Raw genomic sequence first — 20,218 nt, forward strand, 5'->3', positions numbered from 1 at the left:
CCCAACGACCTTCCCTTGATATTCAATGGCATTACTGTTTCAGAGTGCCCAACCATCAATATCCTGGGGGTCATCAGAGACCAGAAACTCAACTGGATCAGCCACATAAATGCTGTGGCGACTAAAGCAGGTTAGAAGCTGGGCATTCTGCAGTGAGCAGATGTGCATCCCCTGACTCCCCAAAATCCCTCCGCCACCTACAGGACGCAAGTTGGAAGTGTGACGGCACGGTCTCCACTTGCCAAGATTGGTGCATTTGCAACAACAGTCAAGAAGCGCCATACCATCCAGAACAAACAGTCCGTTTGATTAGCACTTCATCCACCTGTCTAACAATATCATGCATTTATATAGTGCATTTAATGTACTAAAGATCCATCCCCTCCATCACTGGTTTCTTTCGCAGCACCTCCCAAATCCAGCACCTAAAGCAGCAGATGTATGGGGCACCCTCACCTCCAAGCTCCCCCCCCCCCACAAGATACAAGCCATACAAACTTGGACAAATATCACCACTCATTCTTCATTGCTGTGGAAAAATCCTGGAATTCCTAAGCTACTAGCATTGTGGGAGTAACATCAGCACACAGGCTACATCAGTTTAAAGACGGCCCAACATCACCTTAAGTGTAACAACAATTCGCATTTATAGAAGCACCTTTAATGTAGTAAAACGATCCAAGACAAACAAAAATTTGACAAGGAGCCACATAAGGAGATATTAGGACAGATAACCAAAAGTTTTGTCAAAGAGGTAGGCTTAAAAGAGCATCTTAAAAGGAGGAGAGCTAACGAGGCAGAGAGGTTTAAGGGAGGGCATCACCAGCTGAAAGCACGGCCACCAATGGTGGAGTGATTAAAATAGGGGATATGCAAGAGGCCAGAACTGCAGGAGCGCAGAAATCGGAGGGTTGTAAAGCTGGAGGAGGTTACAGAGATAGGTTGGGGGGGGGGGGGGGGGGGGGGGTGGGCCATGGAGGGATTTGAAAACAAGGACAAGAATTTTAAAATTGAGGCGTTGCTGAAGCGGGAGTCAAGGTAGGCCAGCGAGCAAAGGGGTGAATTAGGATATGAATAGCAGAGTTTTGGATGAGTCAAGTTTATGGAGGATGCAAGATAGGAAGCAAGCCAGGAAAGCCTTGGAAGTGTAACAAAGGCATGGATAAGTGTTTCAGCAGCGGCTGAGCTGAGGCAAGGGCAAAGTTGGGCGATGTTACAGAGGTGGAAGTAGGCGATCTTGGTGATGGCGCGTATATGTGGTTGGAAGCTCACTTTGGGGTCAAATATGATACCATGGTTACGAACAATCTGGTTCAGCCTCAGACAGTTGCAGGGAAAGGGATAAAGTTGGTGGCTAGGGAACAGAGTTTGTGTCGGATACCGAAGACAAATGTTACAGTCATCGCAATATTTAGTTGGGAGAAAATTTCTGCTCATCCAGTACTGGATGCAGAACAAACAGTCTGGCAATTTAGAGATAGTTAAGATTGATAGACCTCCAGGACAGGCATCCCTGGCTGATGAGGAACTTTTTTTCACAAATTTGCATTATGGGTGATTTCAAATTTCCTAGTATTAACTGGTCTGGTGGTGAACCATCTAGTCTAGTGGAGAGAGTAGCCAAGACTTTTGTAGACATCATAAATGATTGCTTCACCAATATGCTGTGTAAGGAAACAATGAGGGAGAAATAAATTCTGGATCTGGTTTTTAGCAGTGATCCTAGTGCTGTATCAAACTTCCATGTTTGGCGGGGGTGGGGGGACATCTGGCCAGCTCTGATCAAAATATAATTAGGTTTAATCTTATCAAGGCTGCATGCAGCCAATCTAATGCTGGTCCCAGATTTTATGAGCGTTAATTTTGTAAAAATGGCCGAGGATCTGGCAACAGTTGACAGGGTAACCCCACTAGATAGGAAATCAAGTACTGAGTACAAATGGGTTCTATTTAAAACTATTCTAAAAACAGAATGAAGCCATGTATGTCCCAATGGTAAAGAGAAGGGCACATGGTAAAACAAAACCATTATGTTTGACAAAGAATCTACAGAGGCAAATTCAATTCATTATATTCTATACATTTAAGGAATTTAACTCGCAATGGAACAGGGAAAGTTATAATATGCAATTAAGGCAGACAAAAATAGCCATAAGCTTAGCCAAGAGATCTTTGGAAAAGAAGATAGTGCATAATTGTGCCAGTAATAGCAAAAGTTTATTTTAGCTAGGTTCGAAGTCAAAAGGCCATTAACGTACAAGACCACTAAAGTACACTGTATAGCAGATTCAAACTGATTCTTAGGTGACGGCAGAGCTGCTAATTTATTCTGCGTCAGTCTATTCACTTGTAGATGATTATGTTTCAGATTGTGGGTGGGGGGTGGATGTCCAGTATTGAATAGTATTGTTTAAAAAAAAAAATCTAGGCCGACACTCCAGTGTAGTGCTGAGGGAGTGCTGCACTGTCGGAGGTGCCATCTTTCAGGCGAGACGTTAAACAGAGACCGCCCCGTCTGCTCTCTCAGGTGGACGTAAAAGATCCAATGGCAATATTTCGAAGAAGTGCAGGGGAGTTATCCCCCGTGTCCTGGCCAATATTTATTCCTCAATCAACATAACCGAACAGATTATCTGGTCACTATCAAATTGCTGTTTATGGGAGCTTGCTGTGCGCAAATTGTTTGCTGTGTTTTCCACATTACAACAGTGACTACACACCAAAAGTAATTCATTGGCTGTAAAGCACTTTGAGACGTTAGGTGGTCTTGAAAGGCACTATATAATTGCAAGTCTTCTTTCTTAATACTTAATGTCAGTTTGGATATATTAAGGAAGTTCAAAATTGGTAGGGCTCAACGTCCAGATAATAAGGGCTCCAATCCAGCAGTCAACAAGTTTTAGTAAATGGATGTGGTTCAACTTGGAGACATGTTACTAGTGGTGTCCCTCGGGATTGGTCATAGGCTCACTACTCTTCATGGTCTTTATTAATGACCTGGACAGCAATGTTGGGAGTATGGCAAGTAAGTTTGCAGATGACATCAAAATCTATGCAAGAGTTAAGACAGTAGAGGAATGCAATGAAATCCAAAAAGATTTAGATGTGCTAGGGAAGTGGCCCACACATTGGCAAATGGCATTTAATTTAGATAAATGTAGTGTCATGGAAGTTGGTCGGGACAACACAGAATACACATATCTTTTACAGGGAACAATACTGAGAGAGGTTGAGAGACAAAAAGATCTTGTTGTTATTGTGCACAAATTACTGAAGGTTCATGACCAATGTAGATAAACTGAACCTAAAGCAAACAAGCTATTGGTCTGTATTAATAGAACCATTCAGTATAAATCAAAGGACACCATTTTGACACTGGTCAGACCATATCTGGAGTATTGTGCTCAGGTTTGGTCCCCCCTACATGGTATGCAATATAGTGGCCTTGGAAAATGCCCAGAGAGGAGCTAAAATAATGATTCCTATTATAAAGAACCTCATCTATTGAGGTAGGCTTAAGGACCTTGGTCTATTTACTTTGGAGTAGCGTAGACATAGAAGCGACCTGATAGACGTCTATAAAATAATTAAAGGGCTGGATATTGTCGCTATTGATAGATTATTGCAATTTAACAGATTGGGGAGGATCAGGGGATAAAGTTCAAACTATGTAAGAGTAGGAATAGACCAGATGTTAGGCGGTTCTTCTTTTCCCAGAGAACTATGAGCCGATGGAATACACTGTCGGCTGGTGTGGTGGGTGCTGACTCTTTGTATGCCTTCAAGAGGGAACTGGACCAGTTCCTGACTGGGGCAGAGATTGCATCATATAGAAGGCAAGTGTCTTTATAGGCAACACTTGGTCCATGCGATCTCTTGGAATGGTTTTTAATAGCCTCGGGAGGGGTCAGAGCAAAATTTTACAAGTATTTTTTCCCTGACTGGCCCTGGGTTTTTTTCTCTTTTCTTATCTCTCCCAGGAGAGTGAAGGAGTGTTTGGCCATGGTGGTCAAGCCATCGTTGTGTAAGGTAGGTTTGATGAACCAGCTGGTCTTTTCCTGTCCGTCAATTTTTTATGTTCATAACTGGAGATGGATAATAAATGCTGGCCTTACCAGTGACGCCCACATCTCAAGAATGAATAATAATAATAATAGTAAATAAAAAGCCAAGAAGAGAAAAGGCAGGGTTGCAGAAATCAGCCAAGCAAAGGAAGACTATGTTGGAAACTGTATGAAGTTCAAAGAAAAGCACCACAAAAAGAACCTGAGGTGGGAAGTTAATGAGCAAAAGAGAGTGGGGGAAAAAGAAGTTCCAAAAGGTGCAGTAATAAAGCCTACAGGAAGAAATGTAACTGCGAAGGACTGAGCCACGAAGGAAGCTCAAGAGTCAGTGCAATGGACAGTAACTGGGAGACAAAAACTGCTGCGCTCCAAGGCTTTTTGTGGAATCTGAAAGTTCTACGCTTCACGAATATGACAAATGCAGAACAAATTATAATTTTAAACATTGTACTTGTGACATTGTGGCTGGGACTCATCTGGTATTGCCTCCTACTTACGGTATTTCGGATGCAGATTGAATATTGTAAATACCTCAGTACTGCAAGCACAGTGTCTAACCTCCTGCATCTAAAGTGCAAACAGTACAAGTATCAAATACGCCAACATACATGCTCTTTCTCCTCCCTGCATGTTCGACATCATTCTTTCCTAGGACCTCTAACTATGAACTTCTTTGCCTTTCCTTCCTTCTACAATCTTTGTATTGTGTTGCTAACACAGATGAGACTGCACACAGGGAGGTTAAAGTAATAGTGACCTCAGTCTTTAATAAGACACTCCAGAGTGAGGAACAGGCCTTAGGGGCTGGCTTAAATACAGTGCTCCCAAGGGATGCTGGGATCCCTTGGGACTTCAGGGGATGCGCTCCCTGGTGGCGGAACATGGGAGTGCATGCTTTACAGATACACATCACTCCCCCACCGCCAAAAGTCAAAGTGAAAGCTATTTACAAGGTGAGGCGGTCGGGAGCCTTTCTGTCCCTGGTGAACCGCCTCAGTACAATTGTCTGTTCTGGTGCTTTGGCTGTGCCCTCGCTGGGCTGGCGTGTTGTTGGCCCTGCAGGGCTGCTCGATGAGCCTGGCCTTGCTGGGCTGTTGGGCGTGATGGATTCGATTTCCTGGTCCGGGGTGGTGTCGTTGATCCTCTGGGTGTGTGTTGTGGGCTCGAAAAAGGTGGTGTCTGCTGTGGGTTGTTCAGGGCAGTCAGTGAACCGCAGCCTCGTTTGGTCCAGGTGCTTTCTGCAAATTTGTCCATTGTCTAGTTTGACTACAAACACCCTATTCCCTTTTTTAGCCCGCGATCCACTTGGGACCATGTCCATAGTTTAGCACATATACAGGGTCATTCAGATCAATTTCCCGTGACACAGTGGCGCGACCATCGTTTACATTTTGTTGCTGCCGCCTGCTCTCTACCTGATCATGCAGGTTGGGGTGAACCAGCGAGTCTGGTTTTAAGTGTCCTTTTCATGATTTGCTCAGCCGGGGGCACCCCTGTGAGCGAGTGGGGTCTCGTGCAGTAGCTGAGTAGTACTCGGGACAGACGGGTTTGGAGTGAGCATTCTGCAACTCGTTTAAGGCTCTGTTTGATTGTTTGCACTGCCTGTTCTGCCTGCCCATTGGAGGCTGGTTTAAACGGGGCCGAGGTGACATGTTTGATCCCATTGCGGGTCATGAATTCTTTAAATTCGGCACTGGTGAAACAAGGCCCGTTGTCACTGACCAATATGTCAGTCAGGCCGTGGATGGCAAACATGGCCCTCAGGCTTTCAATGGTGGCGGTGGCGGTGCTTCCCAACATTATTTCACATTCAATCCATTTTGAAAAAGCATCCACCACCACCAGGAACATTTTACCGAGAAACAGGCCCGCATAGCCAACATGGATCCTCGAACATGGTCTGGAGGGCCAGGACCACAAACTTAGTGGTGCCTCTCTGGGCGCATTGCTCAACTGAGCACACACACTGAATTGCCGTACACAGGACTCTAAGTCAGAGTCAATACACTGGGACACTGGGACGCAGGAAATTCATCAGTTTCTCAGCATGCTCACATTCCTCATGTGACTGCTACTTGAAGAACTCAGCAAAGTGATGCAGGGCAACATCATCCCGGTCAAAGTAGGAGGACATAGAGAGATAAACATAGGAGGAATAGAGCTCCATGTTGATCTGCTTGTTGACAGCAAGATCTGGCTATCTCTTTCATCATTACTATACCCGGGTCTGTGCTGTGGAGATCCGAGATGAACGTCTCCCTGCCCTTTTTGGGTAGCACTACGCAGTTACCCCACAACAGGCAGTCTGCCTGAATGGACAGCTCGTCCTTGCGCCGCTGGAACGGCTTGATTAGCTCTTGCATTTCAACGGGGATGCTGGCCCAGCTCCCATGCAGTACACAGTTTTTTTTTAAAAAACTCGGGACGGCAGAGGATCTTGGCTGGTCCAAGCCCTAATCTGGCGGTCCATGACAGGTGATTTGTCATTTTCAAACGCTTCCATGACCATCAACAAGTCTGTGGGCTGTGCCACCATCAACAAGTTTGCAGGCTGCGCCATTTCCAGCCCCGTGGTGGGCAATGGTAGCCGACTAAGAGCATTCGTACAGTTCTAGGTGCCTGACCTGTGGCTGATGGTGTAGTTATACGCTGATAGTGCGAGTGCCCACCTTTGTATGCGGGCTGAGGCATTAGTATTTATCCCCTTGTTTTCAGCGAACAGTGACATGAGGGGCTTGTGATCAGTTTCCAGCTCAAATTTGAGATTAAACAGGTACTGATGCATTTTCTTTACCCAGATCACACACGCTAATGCCTCTTTCTCAATCATGCTGTAGGCCCTCTCGGTCTTAGACAAGCTCCTGGAGGCATAGGCGACAGATTGCAACTTTCCTACAACGTTAGCTTGTTGTAATACACACCCGACTCCGTACGACGACGCATCACATGCTAGCACAAGTCTTTTACACGGGTTATACAATACAAGCAGCTTATTGAAGCATAAAATGTTTCTGGCTTTCTCAAAAGCAATGACTTATTTTTTTCCCCATACCCAGTTCTCACCTTTACGCAATAACACATGTAAAGGCTCTAAGTGTGTGCTTAACCCCGGTAGGAAGTTACCAAAATAGTTGAGGAGTCCCAGGAACGACCGCAGCTCCGTGATGTTCTGTGGCCTGGGCGCGTACCTGATAGCCTCTGTCTTGGTTTCTGTGGGCCGAATGCCATCCGCCGCGATCTTTCTCCCCAAAAACTCCACTTCTGTTGCCATGAAGACGCATTTTGACCTCTTCAGCCGCAGCCCTACGTGATCCAGTCGCTAGAGGACCTCCTCCAGGTTTTATAGGTGCTCGACGATGTCCCGATCCGTGACCAATATGTTGTCCTGAAAAACCACCATGCGTGGTACCGACTTGAGTAGGCTCTCCATGTTTCTCTGGAAGATCGCTGCAGCCGACCGAATTCCAAACGGGCATCTGTTGTAGATGAACAGTACCTTGTGCGTGTTGATGCAGGTGAGGCCCTTCAAAGACTCCTCCAGCTCCTGCGTCATGTAGGCCGAAGTCTGGTCGAGCTTGGTGAACGTCTTGCCTCCTGCCAGTGTGCTAAATAGGTCGTCTGCCTTAGGTAGTGGGTATTGGTCCTGTAGCGAAAAATGATTAATAGTTATTTTATAATCGCCACAAATCCTGACCGCGCCATCACTTTTGAGTACTGGAACAATCGGGCTGGCCCACTCGCTGAATTCCACTGGGGACATGAACCCCTCGCGTTACAGCCTGTCCAGCTTGATTTCCACTCTCTCCTTCATCATGTGAGGTACCACTCATGCCATGTGGTGAATGGGTCGTGCCTCTGGGATCAAGTGGATTCGCACCTTCGCCCCGGAAAAGTTTCCAATGCCTGGCTCAAAAAGGGAAGGAAATTTGTTAAGAACCTGGGTACATGAGGCCTCATCGACATGTGATAGTGTTCGGATGTCATCCCAGTTCCAGTGTATTTTGCCCAGCCAGCTCCTTCAAGCAGTGTGGGGCCATCGCCCGGGACAATCCAGAGTAGCAGTTTGTGCACCGTGCCCTCGTAGGTGACCTTGACCATGGCACTGCCCAAGACAATGATGAGCTCTTTGGTGTACATTCTCAGTTTCATGTGGATGGGGCTCAGGGCTGGTCTGAGTGCCTTGTTGCACCACAGTCTCTCAAACATCTTTTTACTCATGATGGATTGGCTAGCGCCAGTGTCCAGTTCCATGGCTAGAGTTAAGCCATTTAATTTTACATTTAGTATTATAGGTGGACATTTCATCGAAAATGTGTGCACCCAGTGTACTTCAGCATCTGCCTCCTCTCTCTGAGGCTCAAAATTGCTTTGATCCACCATGGACCAATCTTCCTCTGCCACGTGGTGGTTGGCAGATTCTGCGGAGCTTGCAGCTCGTCTGCAAGCTCGTTGGAGGTGCCCCATTGTTCCACAAGCTCTTGCAAACATACCCTTTGAAGCGGCATGAATAGGCTGAATGGAAGCCTCCACAACACCAACAAGGTGTGAATTGCCTTGCACTCATCCTTTCTTGCGGATTCTGAGTCATCTGGGTCACCTGACGCCTGCTGGCAGTTGCAGACTCGTGGTTTCTGCCCTGTACATTTCTGCTCACAAACACAGTTCCAGTTAATTTATGAACATTGCGAGCACTTGTGTGCTGAGAGATTTGTTTGGTGTTATCACTGATGGACATAAACGCCTGTGATATCGCAATGGTCTTACTGAGGGTCGGTATCTCTACAGTCAAAAGTTTTCGTAAGATGGTCTCGTAGCCAATGCCCAGTACAAAAAAAAGTCTCTGAGCATTTGCTCCAGGTAGCCATCAAACTCACATTGTCCTGCAAGTCGCCTTAGCTCGGCGACGTAGCTCGCCACTTCCTGATCTTCAGATCGCTGGCACATGTAGAACCGATACCTCGCCTCAGCATGCTCTCCCTCGGGTTAAGATGCTCCCGAACCAATGTACACAGCTTCTCATACAACTTATCTGTGGGTTTCACTGGAGCCAGAAGATTCTTCATGACGCTGTAGGTCGGTGCCCCGCAGACCGTGAGGAGGACTGCTCTCCTTTTTGCAGCGCTTCCTTCTCCGTCCAGCTCATTGGCTAGACCAGTACTTTGTAGCCATTCAACATAGGCTTCCCAGTCCTCACCCTCTGAGAACTTCTCCAGGATGCCCACATTTTGCTGCATCTTTACATTGGATTCGTATACTCGTCGCCAATTATTATGTTCCTAACACAGATGAGACTCACACAGGGAGGTTAAAATAACAGTGACCTCAGTCTTTATTAAGACACTCCAGAGTGAAGAACAGGCCTTGGGGGCCGGCTTATATACAGTGCTCCCAAGGGATGCTGGGATCCCTTGGGACTTCAGGGGATGCGCTCCCTGGTGGCGGAACATGAAAGTGCATGCTTTACAGATACACAACACTTTGACCTTTTAAAATCCAAGCTTTGAATCATCTAACTACTATTTTCTGATTTACTTTTTGTATTTTGTGTCAACCGTGGAGATATCCTGCTCTTCACCTTAGTATCTCAATTTAAAATGCAATTTGTTCATTTGATTCCACTCCGCATGCACTGCTCCTCTGCCATTCCCTGATAGCTGACTCTTGTATTGCGGCTGCTGTTTGGGACAGTACTTGCTATGAAGCAGGCCCCACAAAATGCCCTCTACATTCTTGGGCCACCTGTTCTGCTATGATAAACGGCCAGTTATTTTTGGGCAGTACAAAGTAGTTTCTTAGTCACTTCCCCTGTGCTGATTATTAATTATTTTCCTTTTTGTTAATGTCAAGTTGACTTCAAGTGATATGCTTTCTTTCTGTACAAACATTTAATTCACTTATCAAATTCCTCTCTTCCTTATTTTATTGCTTGTTTTAAAGTGGTAAACTCCTCTATTAAAAGGGCAAAGGAAATTTGGTACAAGCCATCAAATGATTGTACAATAATATTGCCAACAGTAATTTCTAATGTGTTTTTTTTTTAACAGTAATGAAGCACTTCTGAGTAATCTGTCCGTTCATTAGGAATACTATAAAACAACAGATGGAACAAAGATTGTAAAATAAATATTTTTGCAGTCATATGGATAGACTTATTCCATCAAGTCATCCCAAGTGACTTTAGTGATTAAAGTACAAATGTCATCTGTTTTGATAGGGGACTCTATTGTAAAGGGAATAGATGGGAGTTTCTGCGGCCGCAACCGAGACTCCAGGATGGTATGTTATCTCCCTGGTGCAAGGGTCAAGGATGTCTCAGAGCGGCTGCAGAGCATTCTGGAGAGGGAGGGTGAACAGCCAGTTGTCGTGGTACACGTAGGTACCAGCGATATAGGTAAGAAGCGGGAAGAGGTCCTACAAGCTGAATTTAGGGAGCTAGGAGTTACATTAAAAAGTAGGACCTCAAAAGGTAGTAATCTCTGGATTGCTACCAGTGCCACGTGCTAATCAGAGTAGAGGGAGCAGGATAGATGGAATAAATACGTGGCTTGAGCAGTGGTGCAAGAGGGAGGAATTCAAATTCCTGGGACATTGGAACCAGTTCTGGGGGAAGTCGGACCAGTACAAAAGGCACGATCAGCACTTGGGCAGGACTGGAACTGATGTCCTGGGGGTAACATTTGCTAATGCAGTTCGGGAGTGTTTAAAGTAATATGGCAGGGGGATGGGAACCTATGCAGCGAGACAGGGCGAAGTAATATGGAGTCAGAAACAGATGGTAGAAAGGTAAAAAGCAATAGTGGAAGGCCGAGTAAACAAAGGCAAGAAACAAAAAGGGCCACACTACATCATAATTCGAAAAGGACAAAGGGTGTTAAAAAAAACAAGCCTGAAGGCTTTGTGTCTTAATGCAAGGAGTATCCGTAATAAGGTGGATGAATTAACTGTGCAAATAGATGTTAACAGATATGATGTGATTGGGATTACAGAGACGTGGCTCCAAGATGATCAGGGCTGGGAACTCAACATCCAAGGATATTCAACATTCAGGAAGGATAGAATAAAAGGAAAAGGAGGTAGGGTAGCATTGCTGGTTAAAGAGGAGATTAATGCAATAGTTAGGAAGGACATTAGCTTGGATGATGTGGAATCTATATGGGTAGAGCTGCAGAACACCAAAGGGCAAAAAACGTTAGTGGGAGTTGTGTACAGACCTCCAAACAGTAGTAGTGATGTTGGGGATGGTATCAAACAGGAAATTAGGGGTGCATGCAATAAGGGTGCAGCAGTTATCATGGGTGACTGTAATATGCATATAGATTGGGCTAACCAAACTGGAAGCAATATGGTGGAGGAGGATTTCCTGGAGTGCATAAGGGATGGTTTTCTAGACCAATATGTCGAGGAACCAACTAGGGGAGAGGCCATCTTAGACTGGGTGTTGTGTAATGAGAGAGGATTAATTAGCAATCTCGTTGTGCGAGGCCCCTTGGGGAAGAGTGACCATAATATGGTGGAATTCTACAGTAGGATGGAGAATGAAACAGTTAATTCAGAGACCATGGTCCAGAACTTAAAGAAGGGTAACTTTGAAGGTATGAGGCGTGAATTGGCTAGATTGGATAGGATAGATTGGCAAATGATACTTAAGGGGTTGACAGTGGATGGGCAAGGCAGACATTTAGAGACCGCATGGATGAACTACAACAATTGTACATCCCTGTCTGGCGCAAAAATAAAAAAGGGAAGGTGGCTCAACCGTGGCTATCAAGGGAAATCAGGGATAGTATTAAAGCCAAGGAAGTGGCATACAAATTGGCCAGAAATAGCAGCGAACCCAGGGACTGGGAGAAATTTAGAACTCAGCAGAGGAGGACAAAGGGTTTGATTAGGGCAGGTAAAATAGAGTACGAGAGGGAGCTTGCAGGGAACATTAAGACGGACTGCAAAAGCTTCTATAGATATGTAAAGAGAAAAAGATTAGTAAAGATAAACGTAGGTCCCCTGCAGTCAGAATCAGGGGAAGTCATAACGGGGAACAAAGAAATGGCAAACCAATTGAACAAGTACTTTGGTTCGGTATTCACGAAGGAGGACACAAACAATCTTCCGGATATAAAAGGGGTCAGAGGGTCGAGTAAGAAGGAGGAACTGAGGGAAATCCTTATTTGTCGGGAAATTGTGTTGGGGAAATTGATGGGATTGAATGCCGATAAATCCTCAGGGCCTGATGGACTGCATCCCAGAGTACTTAAGGAGGTGGTCTTGGAAATAGCGGATGCATTGACAGTCATTTTCCAACATTCCATCGACTCTGGATCAGTTCCTATGGAATGGAGGGTAGCCAAAGTAACCCCACTTTTTAAAAAAGGAGAGAGAGAGAAAACAGGGAATTATAGACGGTCAGCCTGACATCGGTAGTGGGTAAAATGATGGAATCAATTATTAAGGATGTCATAGCAGCGCATTTGGAAAGAGGTGACATGATAGGTCCAAGTCAGCATGGATTTGTGAAAGCGAAATCATGCTTGACAAATCTGGAATTTTTTGAGGATGTTTCCAGTAGAGTGGACAAGGGAGAACCAGTTGATGTGGTGTATTTGGACTTTCAGAAGGCTTTCGACAAAGTCCCACACAAGAGATTAATGTGCAAAGTTAAAGCACATGGGATTGGGGGTAGTGTGCTGACGTGGATTGAGAACTGGTTGGCAGACAGGAAGCAAAGAGTAGGAGTAAATGAGTACTTTTCAGAATGGCTGGCAGTGACTAGTGGGGTACCGCAAAGTTCTGTGCTGGGGCCCCAGCTGTTTACATTGTACATTAATGATTTAGATGAGGGGATTAAATGTAATATCTCCAAATTTGCGGATGACACTAAGTTGGGTGGCAGTGTGAGCTGCGTGGAGGATGCTATGAGACTGCAGAGTGACTTGGATAGGTTAGGTGAGTGGGCAAATGCATGGCAGATGAAATATAATGTGGATAAATGTGAGGTTATCCACTTTGGTAGTAAAAACAGAGAGACAGGCTATTATCTGAATGGTGACAGATTAGGAAAAGGGGAGGTGCAACGAAACCTGGGTGTCATGGTACATCAGTCATTGAAGGTTGGCATGCAGGTACAGCAGGCGGTTAAGAAAGCAAATGGCATGTTGGCCTTCATAGCGAGGGGATTTGAGTACAGGGGCAGGGAGGTGTTACTACAGTTGTACAGGGCCTTGGTGAGGCCACACCTGGAGTATAGTGTACAGTTTTGGTCTCCTAACTTGAGGAAGGACATTCTTGCTATTGAGGGAGTGTAGCGAAAGTTCACCAGACTGATTCCCGGGATGGTGGGACTGACCTATCAAGAAAGACTCGATCAACTGGGCTTGTTATTCACTGCAGTTCAGACGAATGAGATAGGATTTCATAGAAACGTTTAAAATTCTGACGGGTTTAAACAGGTTCGATGCAGGAAGAATTTTCCCAATGTTGGGGAAGTTCAGAACCAGGGGTCACAGTCTAAGGATAAGGGGTAAGTCATTTAGGACCGAGATGAGGAGAAACTTCTTCACCCAGAGAGTGGTGAACCTGTGGAATTCTCTACCACAGAAAGTTGTTGAGGCCAATTCACTAAATATATTCAAAAAGGAGTTAGATGTAGTCCTTAACTACTAGGGGGATCAAGGGGTATGGCGAGAAAGCAGGAATGGGATACTTAAGTTGCATGTTCAGCCATGAACTCATTGAATGGCGGTGCAGGCTCAAAGGGCCGAATGGCCTACTCCTGCACCTATTATGTTTTGTTGCTGAATTCGGCACGAAGAATTCTGCCTTTGGGTAAACACAGATTTAATGAATAATCACTTGCAATACTATGAAATGACTTGACAAATCCGATTAGTATTTAGCATTACTCTGTACAGTATACATGCAAATAAGGTAGACTGTTGAATAATTCTAATGGAGGACTTGATGCAATTTGGTCAACAAAGCAGTAGATATTGACTGGCATGTTGATGCCATCAGCACAAATACATTTTTTCAGAAGAAATGTTCTCAATACTTACTGGGTAAAACTAACTTTAGGTAACCAACATAATAGGACCAAGCCAATCCATGAGCAACATTTAATTTATTCTCCTCACAGATTTCTGAAATTTCCGCTGGAGTGGGATCCTGTAAAGTAATGCCAGTACAACAATATATTTTTTAAGATGTCTTTTATATGCATAGTTTGATTCATTAGATTTAACAGAATGGTTTTGTGATTTCAGAATTGAAAGAAAAAACTATTCCCTCCAATCCTTTACATACAGCACACTAATTTTTAAATGCAAATATTTTCTAATTCCTACTGAATGACAAATAATCAGCATCTATTTACAAATAGCAAGGAAGGCAAATGTTTTTCCTAAATTCAGAATATCCCAGCCCAAGACAGTATATTTCAATAAGGTCACAATAAATATAGTTTCAGACCCCTTACTGTTCCTCAATTAAACAGTTGGGCATTTTAAGCATTTTGTTGCTACAGGTTGTACCTCTCCAGTCCGGGACTCTCTTGTTCGGCAACATCCCTGGTCCAGCATCATTCCCGGCGGGGGTTGCGACCAGTGCGGTGTCCTGGGGCTGGCTGCTCCTATTCTCCCTGCTGCCTCTGGTGTTCCCTACAAGGTCGGGTCAACGCGGAGAGGGAGCAAGGAGCATGGCGACTGACTGAGACGTCGAAGCTGGGCCTGAGAAATGCTGCGCAGTAGACTTTTGCGCAGCGCATGTGCAGAACGCGGCCAGGTCATTGTCGGCAGCATGGTCAGCAATACCCACTAAATCTAGGATATTGCTGACACGTTAGGGTCGGCATGACCTCCTGTGGTCCGGAAAATTCTCCGGTCCGGCACCGGTCAGGTCTCAAGGGTGCCGGACTGGAGAGGTACAACTGTATTTGAATGAATTTCACTGTATGGCTACAAATGTATTATAACTAATATAAACTGAAACTAATTCTGAAGGTAAATGTATTTTAACCAACCGTAAACTATTTCAAAGTTAAGTTGTCAGTACTGTATCATTCCTGCACTTCTTCTTGAATCTACCCCAGCCTAGTCCAAAAATGCAACACAATTCATCAGCCCAGTTAGTGTCTAAGGAAAAGAATTCTAAAACAAACAAAGCTCTTTAACAATTACTGTGGGATAAATATTGCAAAATATTTTTAATAAATACTCACAAGAAATCCAAAAACCTTGAAGAACGAATAGCAGAAACAGGAAAGGCTTACATTCCACGGAAAAGAACTCAGAAAATCCATGCCATCAGTTTTGCTCTTGTGAACTAAGCAATAGAACACTATTAAAGTTACTATTCCACAGCAGTATTGCTTTAGATTACATGATGCCTTCAATGCCTTCCAGCAGTTTTTGTATCTACAAAATAAGTACAGGTTTGAAAATGCATACAATAGTAATTTGGGAGAAAAAAATCAAAACAGCTTTAATTTTACAAGGATTAAGTACTGCAAAACAGTTTTAATCTTTGTAATAAATGTAATAACTACACGGCCTATTATTAAGAACTATATATCTAAATTTCTTCAGTTTATACCTGCAGGCTACTACACAAACTTATCAATATCAGGTGGAGAGGGTTTTAAAAAAAAATCTTGAATCTAAAACATTCAATATTAATTGATATTTATTTTTTTCCTCAGATACAGAAATACAAACCAAGATTTCAGGTCAGAGAGTCAGTGATGAGAGAGTAAGAAGAGTTTTTTTTTTAAACACAGAGGACTGGCGGAGCCTGGAATGCTTAACCACAGGTAGTGGTTGAGGCAAAGACCATTGCATCCTTCAGGAGAACACTGGATAAATATTTGAAGCAGAGGAAAGTATAAGGATACGAGGAGAAAGCAGGCAATGTGTCTGGTTTTGAATTGCTCTAGCAAAGAAATTATTGTGTTCCTAACACAGATGAGACTGCACACGGGGAGGTTAAAGTAACAGTGACCTCAGTCTTTATTAAGACACTCCAGAGTGAGGAACAGGCCTTCGGGGCCAGCTTATATACACAGTGCTCCCAAGGGATGCTGGGATCCCTTGGAACTTCAGGGGATGCGCTCCTGGTGGCGGAACATGGGAGTGCATGCTTTACAGATACACAACACAAATGGCCTCTTTCTGTGCTGAAAACATCTATTTCTATCGAATTGTAACTGACTGGCTAAACAATTGCAACTGTATTAGGTATATTTTAGCTACACATGTTAATCTATGTGTTGCTGTAGTGCTAACTTGTATAATTTAACATATGAATATTTGTATACATTTTGTGGTGAATTATTTAATTATCCATTGTTTAGCAACTATTTCATGTTATTTCATTGCTGAAAGTTGGATGTTATAATTACTGGAAATCTTTTATTATAGCCCTGTAAAATGGCCTTATGGGGTAGTCGCAAGAGTTGTCACTACAACAGCAAACAATTTGTTTCAACTGGATGGATTTGTTCGGGGTTTGTGCGTGAAAATATGACACTTTTCTCAGAAATATTTTCCACTTATCAGAGAAAAAGACCATACAGCATATTTGTAATGACACGCAATGCAGCATTAAGGACTTACCACCAGTTTATTCGATTAGCAATGGAAACAACAGAATTTTATCTGATAAGAATATCCCTGAGATTTAATTACTTTGTTACACTCTTCGGGGTTGAAATTCGTTCCGCCATTTTTGAGGCGGTGTCACTGGCTGAGAGAAAAAATGTTAACGGCAGGTGTTAGGCGCGGACCACAAACACAAAATTAGGTTTTGCCGCCTAAAGAGTGGATAGCGGAGTTAAATCACGGTGCCGGGTTTTCGCTGCGATTTGATCCTCCGCGGCAAAAATCCAGTCACAAAGCCCAGGCGAGATCCTCGGCTCGTTTGCGGTGGTGATGGGACGTATCGCCAGGGAGAGGAGCACCGACAATGCAATGCCGCGGATTGCGTTACCGTCGGACATTCAGCTCTATCCCAATCTATACGCCATGCCCTGAATACCGACAGGTGTAGCCCTGCCAGCAGCGGCAAGTATGAAAACGTGCAAAAAAAGTACGTTTTTGAGCTCAACTTCCCCTGGTCATTTGCGCTGGTTTTTTGGCACGCGTCGCTTTTTTTGGCCTAAGTTTTTGAATTAAAGTTTCCCCAAGGAATCTGCGCCAGCTTAACTGAGTTCGTTATGATTTTTTAAGGTTAGTTTATTTGATGTTATACCTCATGTCTGCGCCAGTTTTATATCATTTTTCAAAGTTTGCCCCCCAAAATTTCTTATAGTCGGTGTATCTGGCCACTCCCATAAACCTTCTGGTGAGTTAAGAGAAAGCAGCGCACATTGAGAAATCGGGGCAGAAAAATGCCATTGTTCTTCATCGAAGACTTTAAATATGCCTAATAAAGATCACTGCGCTTGCTCAGACCTGGGTGTGGTCCATACAGACCTTGGGGAGAGAGAACAAAGAATCTCCCAGCTGTTTTGAAATTCTTGCAAAGGTAACATTTAAGCATGGGGGCCATACCTTGTGCGAGCCTTCTACATCATGGTGCCGCAGAGGAGATAATTGATTCGACGTCATCGCATGAGGAACCTCAGAAGCCATAGGGTGCTGGGCAGGAGGCCTTACTGAGGCCAGTATATTAAGACAGGCATTCGTACCTTCACCTGAGTGATGCAGACTGCGTCAGAAGGCTGCGTTTCCACAAATGAAGTTGTAACTGAGATCTGTGAGTTGGTGAAAGCAGACCTACAACTCAGAAGTGTCAGGAGGACTGCTTTGTCAGTTGAAGTGAAAGTTACAGTTGTACTTTCATTCTATGCATCCGGATCCTTCCAAGCTACAACTGGGGATGTGTGTGCCATTTCTTAACATGCAACACGTGTCTGCATTCAGCAGGTGACTGCTGCACTATACGCCCGCAGGAATTACGACATAAAGTTCCCCATGACCGCCCAGGCAATGCGTGACAGGGCTGTGGGCTTCTCCAGGATTGCTGGCTTTCCAAAGGTACAGGCCTGCATTGATTGTACCCACATCTCCTTGCAAGCACCTTTAGAGGATTCAGAGATGTATAGAAACAGAGAAGGCTTCCATTCCATTAATGTGCAACTCATGTGTGACGACATGCATCGCATCATGTCAGTTGATGCGAGATACCCTGGGAGCACCCATGATGCATTGATCCAACACAAGAGTGCTATATCTGCCATGCTTCAGCAGCAGCCAGAAGGGCAGAGCTGGCTGCTGGGAGACAAAGGGTAAGGCCTCGCCATCTGGCTCATGATGCCCCTATGGGTAACTCTGACGGAAGTTGACCGGGAATACAACATTTTGCACATTGCGACGCGCAACATCATAGAGAGGACCATTGGCATCTTGAAACAACGTTTCTGATGCCTGGACCATTCCAGAGGCTACTTGCTGTACTCCCCTGAGATTGTCGGTCAGTTCACTGTTTTGTGCTGCATGCTGCATAACTTAGCCATCATTAGGCAGCAGCAACTGGTAGAAGACCACCCACCTGAGGGGAGCGGGAGACAGAGGGAAACAAAAAGGAGACAAAAGCAAAAGACAGAAAGGAGATGAGGAAAAGTGGAGGGCAGAGAAATCCAAGACAAAAAACAAAAAGGGCCACTGTACAGCAAAATTCTAAAAGGAAAAAGGGTGTTAAAAAAATAAGCCTGAAGGCTTTGTGTCTTAATGCAAGGAGTATCCGTAATAAGGTGGATGAATTAACTGTGCAAATAGATGTTAACAAATATGTGATTGGGATTACGGAGACGTGGCTCCAGGATGATCAGGGCTGGGAACTCAACATCCAGGAGTATTCAACATTCAGGAAGGATAGAATAAAAGGAAAAGGAGGTGGGGTAGCATTGCTGGTTAAAGAAGAGATTAATGCAATAGTTAGAATGGACATTAGCTTGGATGATGTGGAATCTATATGGGTAGAACTGCAGAACACCAGAACACCAAACAGTAGTAGTAATGTTGGGGAGGGCAGCAAACAGGAAATTAGGGGTGCATGCAATAAGGGTGCAGCAGTTATAATGGGTGACTTTAATATGCACATAGATTGGGCTAACCAAACTGGAAGCAATACGGTGGAGGAGGATTTCCTGGAGTGCATAAGGGATGGTTTTCTAGACCAATATGTCGAGGAACCAACTAGGGGGGAGGCCATCTTAGACTGGGTGTTGTGTAATGAGAGAGGATTAATTAGCAATACCGTTGTGCGAGGCCCCTTGGGGAAGAGTGACCATAATATGGTGGAATTCTGCATTAGGATGGAGAATGAAACAGTTAATTCAGAGACCATGGTCCAGAACTTAAAGGCGGCTAACTTTGAAGGTATGAGACGTGAATTAGCAAGGATTGATTGGCAAATGATACTTAAGGGGTTGACTGTGGATGGGCAATGGCAGACATTTAGAGACCGCATGGATGAACTACAACAATTGTACATTCCTGTCTGTCGTAAAAATAAAAAAGGGAAGGTGGCTCAACCGTGGCTATCAAGGGAAATCAGGGATAGTATTAAAGCCAAGGAACTGGCATACAAATTGGCCAGAAATAGCAGTAAACCCAGAGACTGGGAGAAATTTAGAACTCAGCAGAGGAGGACAAAGGGTTTGATTAGGGCAGGGAAAATGGAGTATGAGAAGAAGCTTGCAGGGAACATTAAGACGGATTGCAAAAGTTTCTATAGATATGTAAAGAGAAAAAAGTTAGTAAAGACAAACGTAGGTCCCCTGCAGTCAGAATCAGGGGAAGTCATAACGGGGAACAAAGAAATGGTGGACCAATTGAACAAGTACTTTGGTTTGGTATTTACTAAGGAGAACACTAACAACCTTCCGGGTATAAGAGGGGTCAGAGGGTCTAGTAAGGAGGGAAATGAGGGAAATCGTTATTATGTCAGAAAATTGTGTTGGGGAAATTAATGGGATTGAAGGCCGATAAATCCCCAGGGCCTGATGGACTGCATCCCAGAGTACTTAAGGAGGTGGCCTTGGAAATAGCGGATGCATTGACAGTCATTTTCCAACATTCCATTGACTCTGGATCAGTTCCTATCGAGTGGAGGGTAGCCAATGTAACCCCACTTTTTAAAAAAGGAGGGAGAGAGAAAACAGG

The 20,218-nt window shown here is 44.4% G+C and overlaps 1 protein-coding gene across 3 annotated transcripts in view; it reads right to left on the bottom strand.

Moving 5' to 3' along the window:
- Nucleotides 1-20,218, bottom strand: part of sting1 (stimulator of interferon response cGAMP interactor 1) — a 58,078-nt gene that overhangs the window by 14,096 nt on the left and 23,764 nt on the right. For all 3 annotated transcript variants that reach the window (XM_070878498.1, XM_070878496.1, XM_070878497.1), the window contains 2 exons: nucleotides 15,274-15,469; nucleotides 14,114-14,222 (listed from right to left, as the gene is read on the bottom strand). In XM_070878498.1, the coding sequence (XP_070734599.1) occupies nucleotides 14,114-14,222; nucleotides 15,274-15,469 (305 nt within the window). The remainder of the gene's footprint in view (nucleotides 1-14,113; nucleotides 14,223-15,273; nucleotides 15,470-20,218) is intronic.

This window comes from Pristiophorus japonicus, chromosome 4, assembly GCF_044704955.1.
Source record: "Pristiophorus japonicus isolate sPriJap1 chromosome 4, sPriJap1.hap1, whole genome shotgun sequence".
Lineage (NCBI taxonomy): Eukaryota > Metazoa > Chordata > Chondrichthyes > Pristiophoridae > Pristiophorus > Pristiophorus japonicus.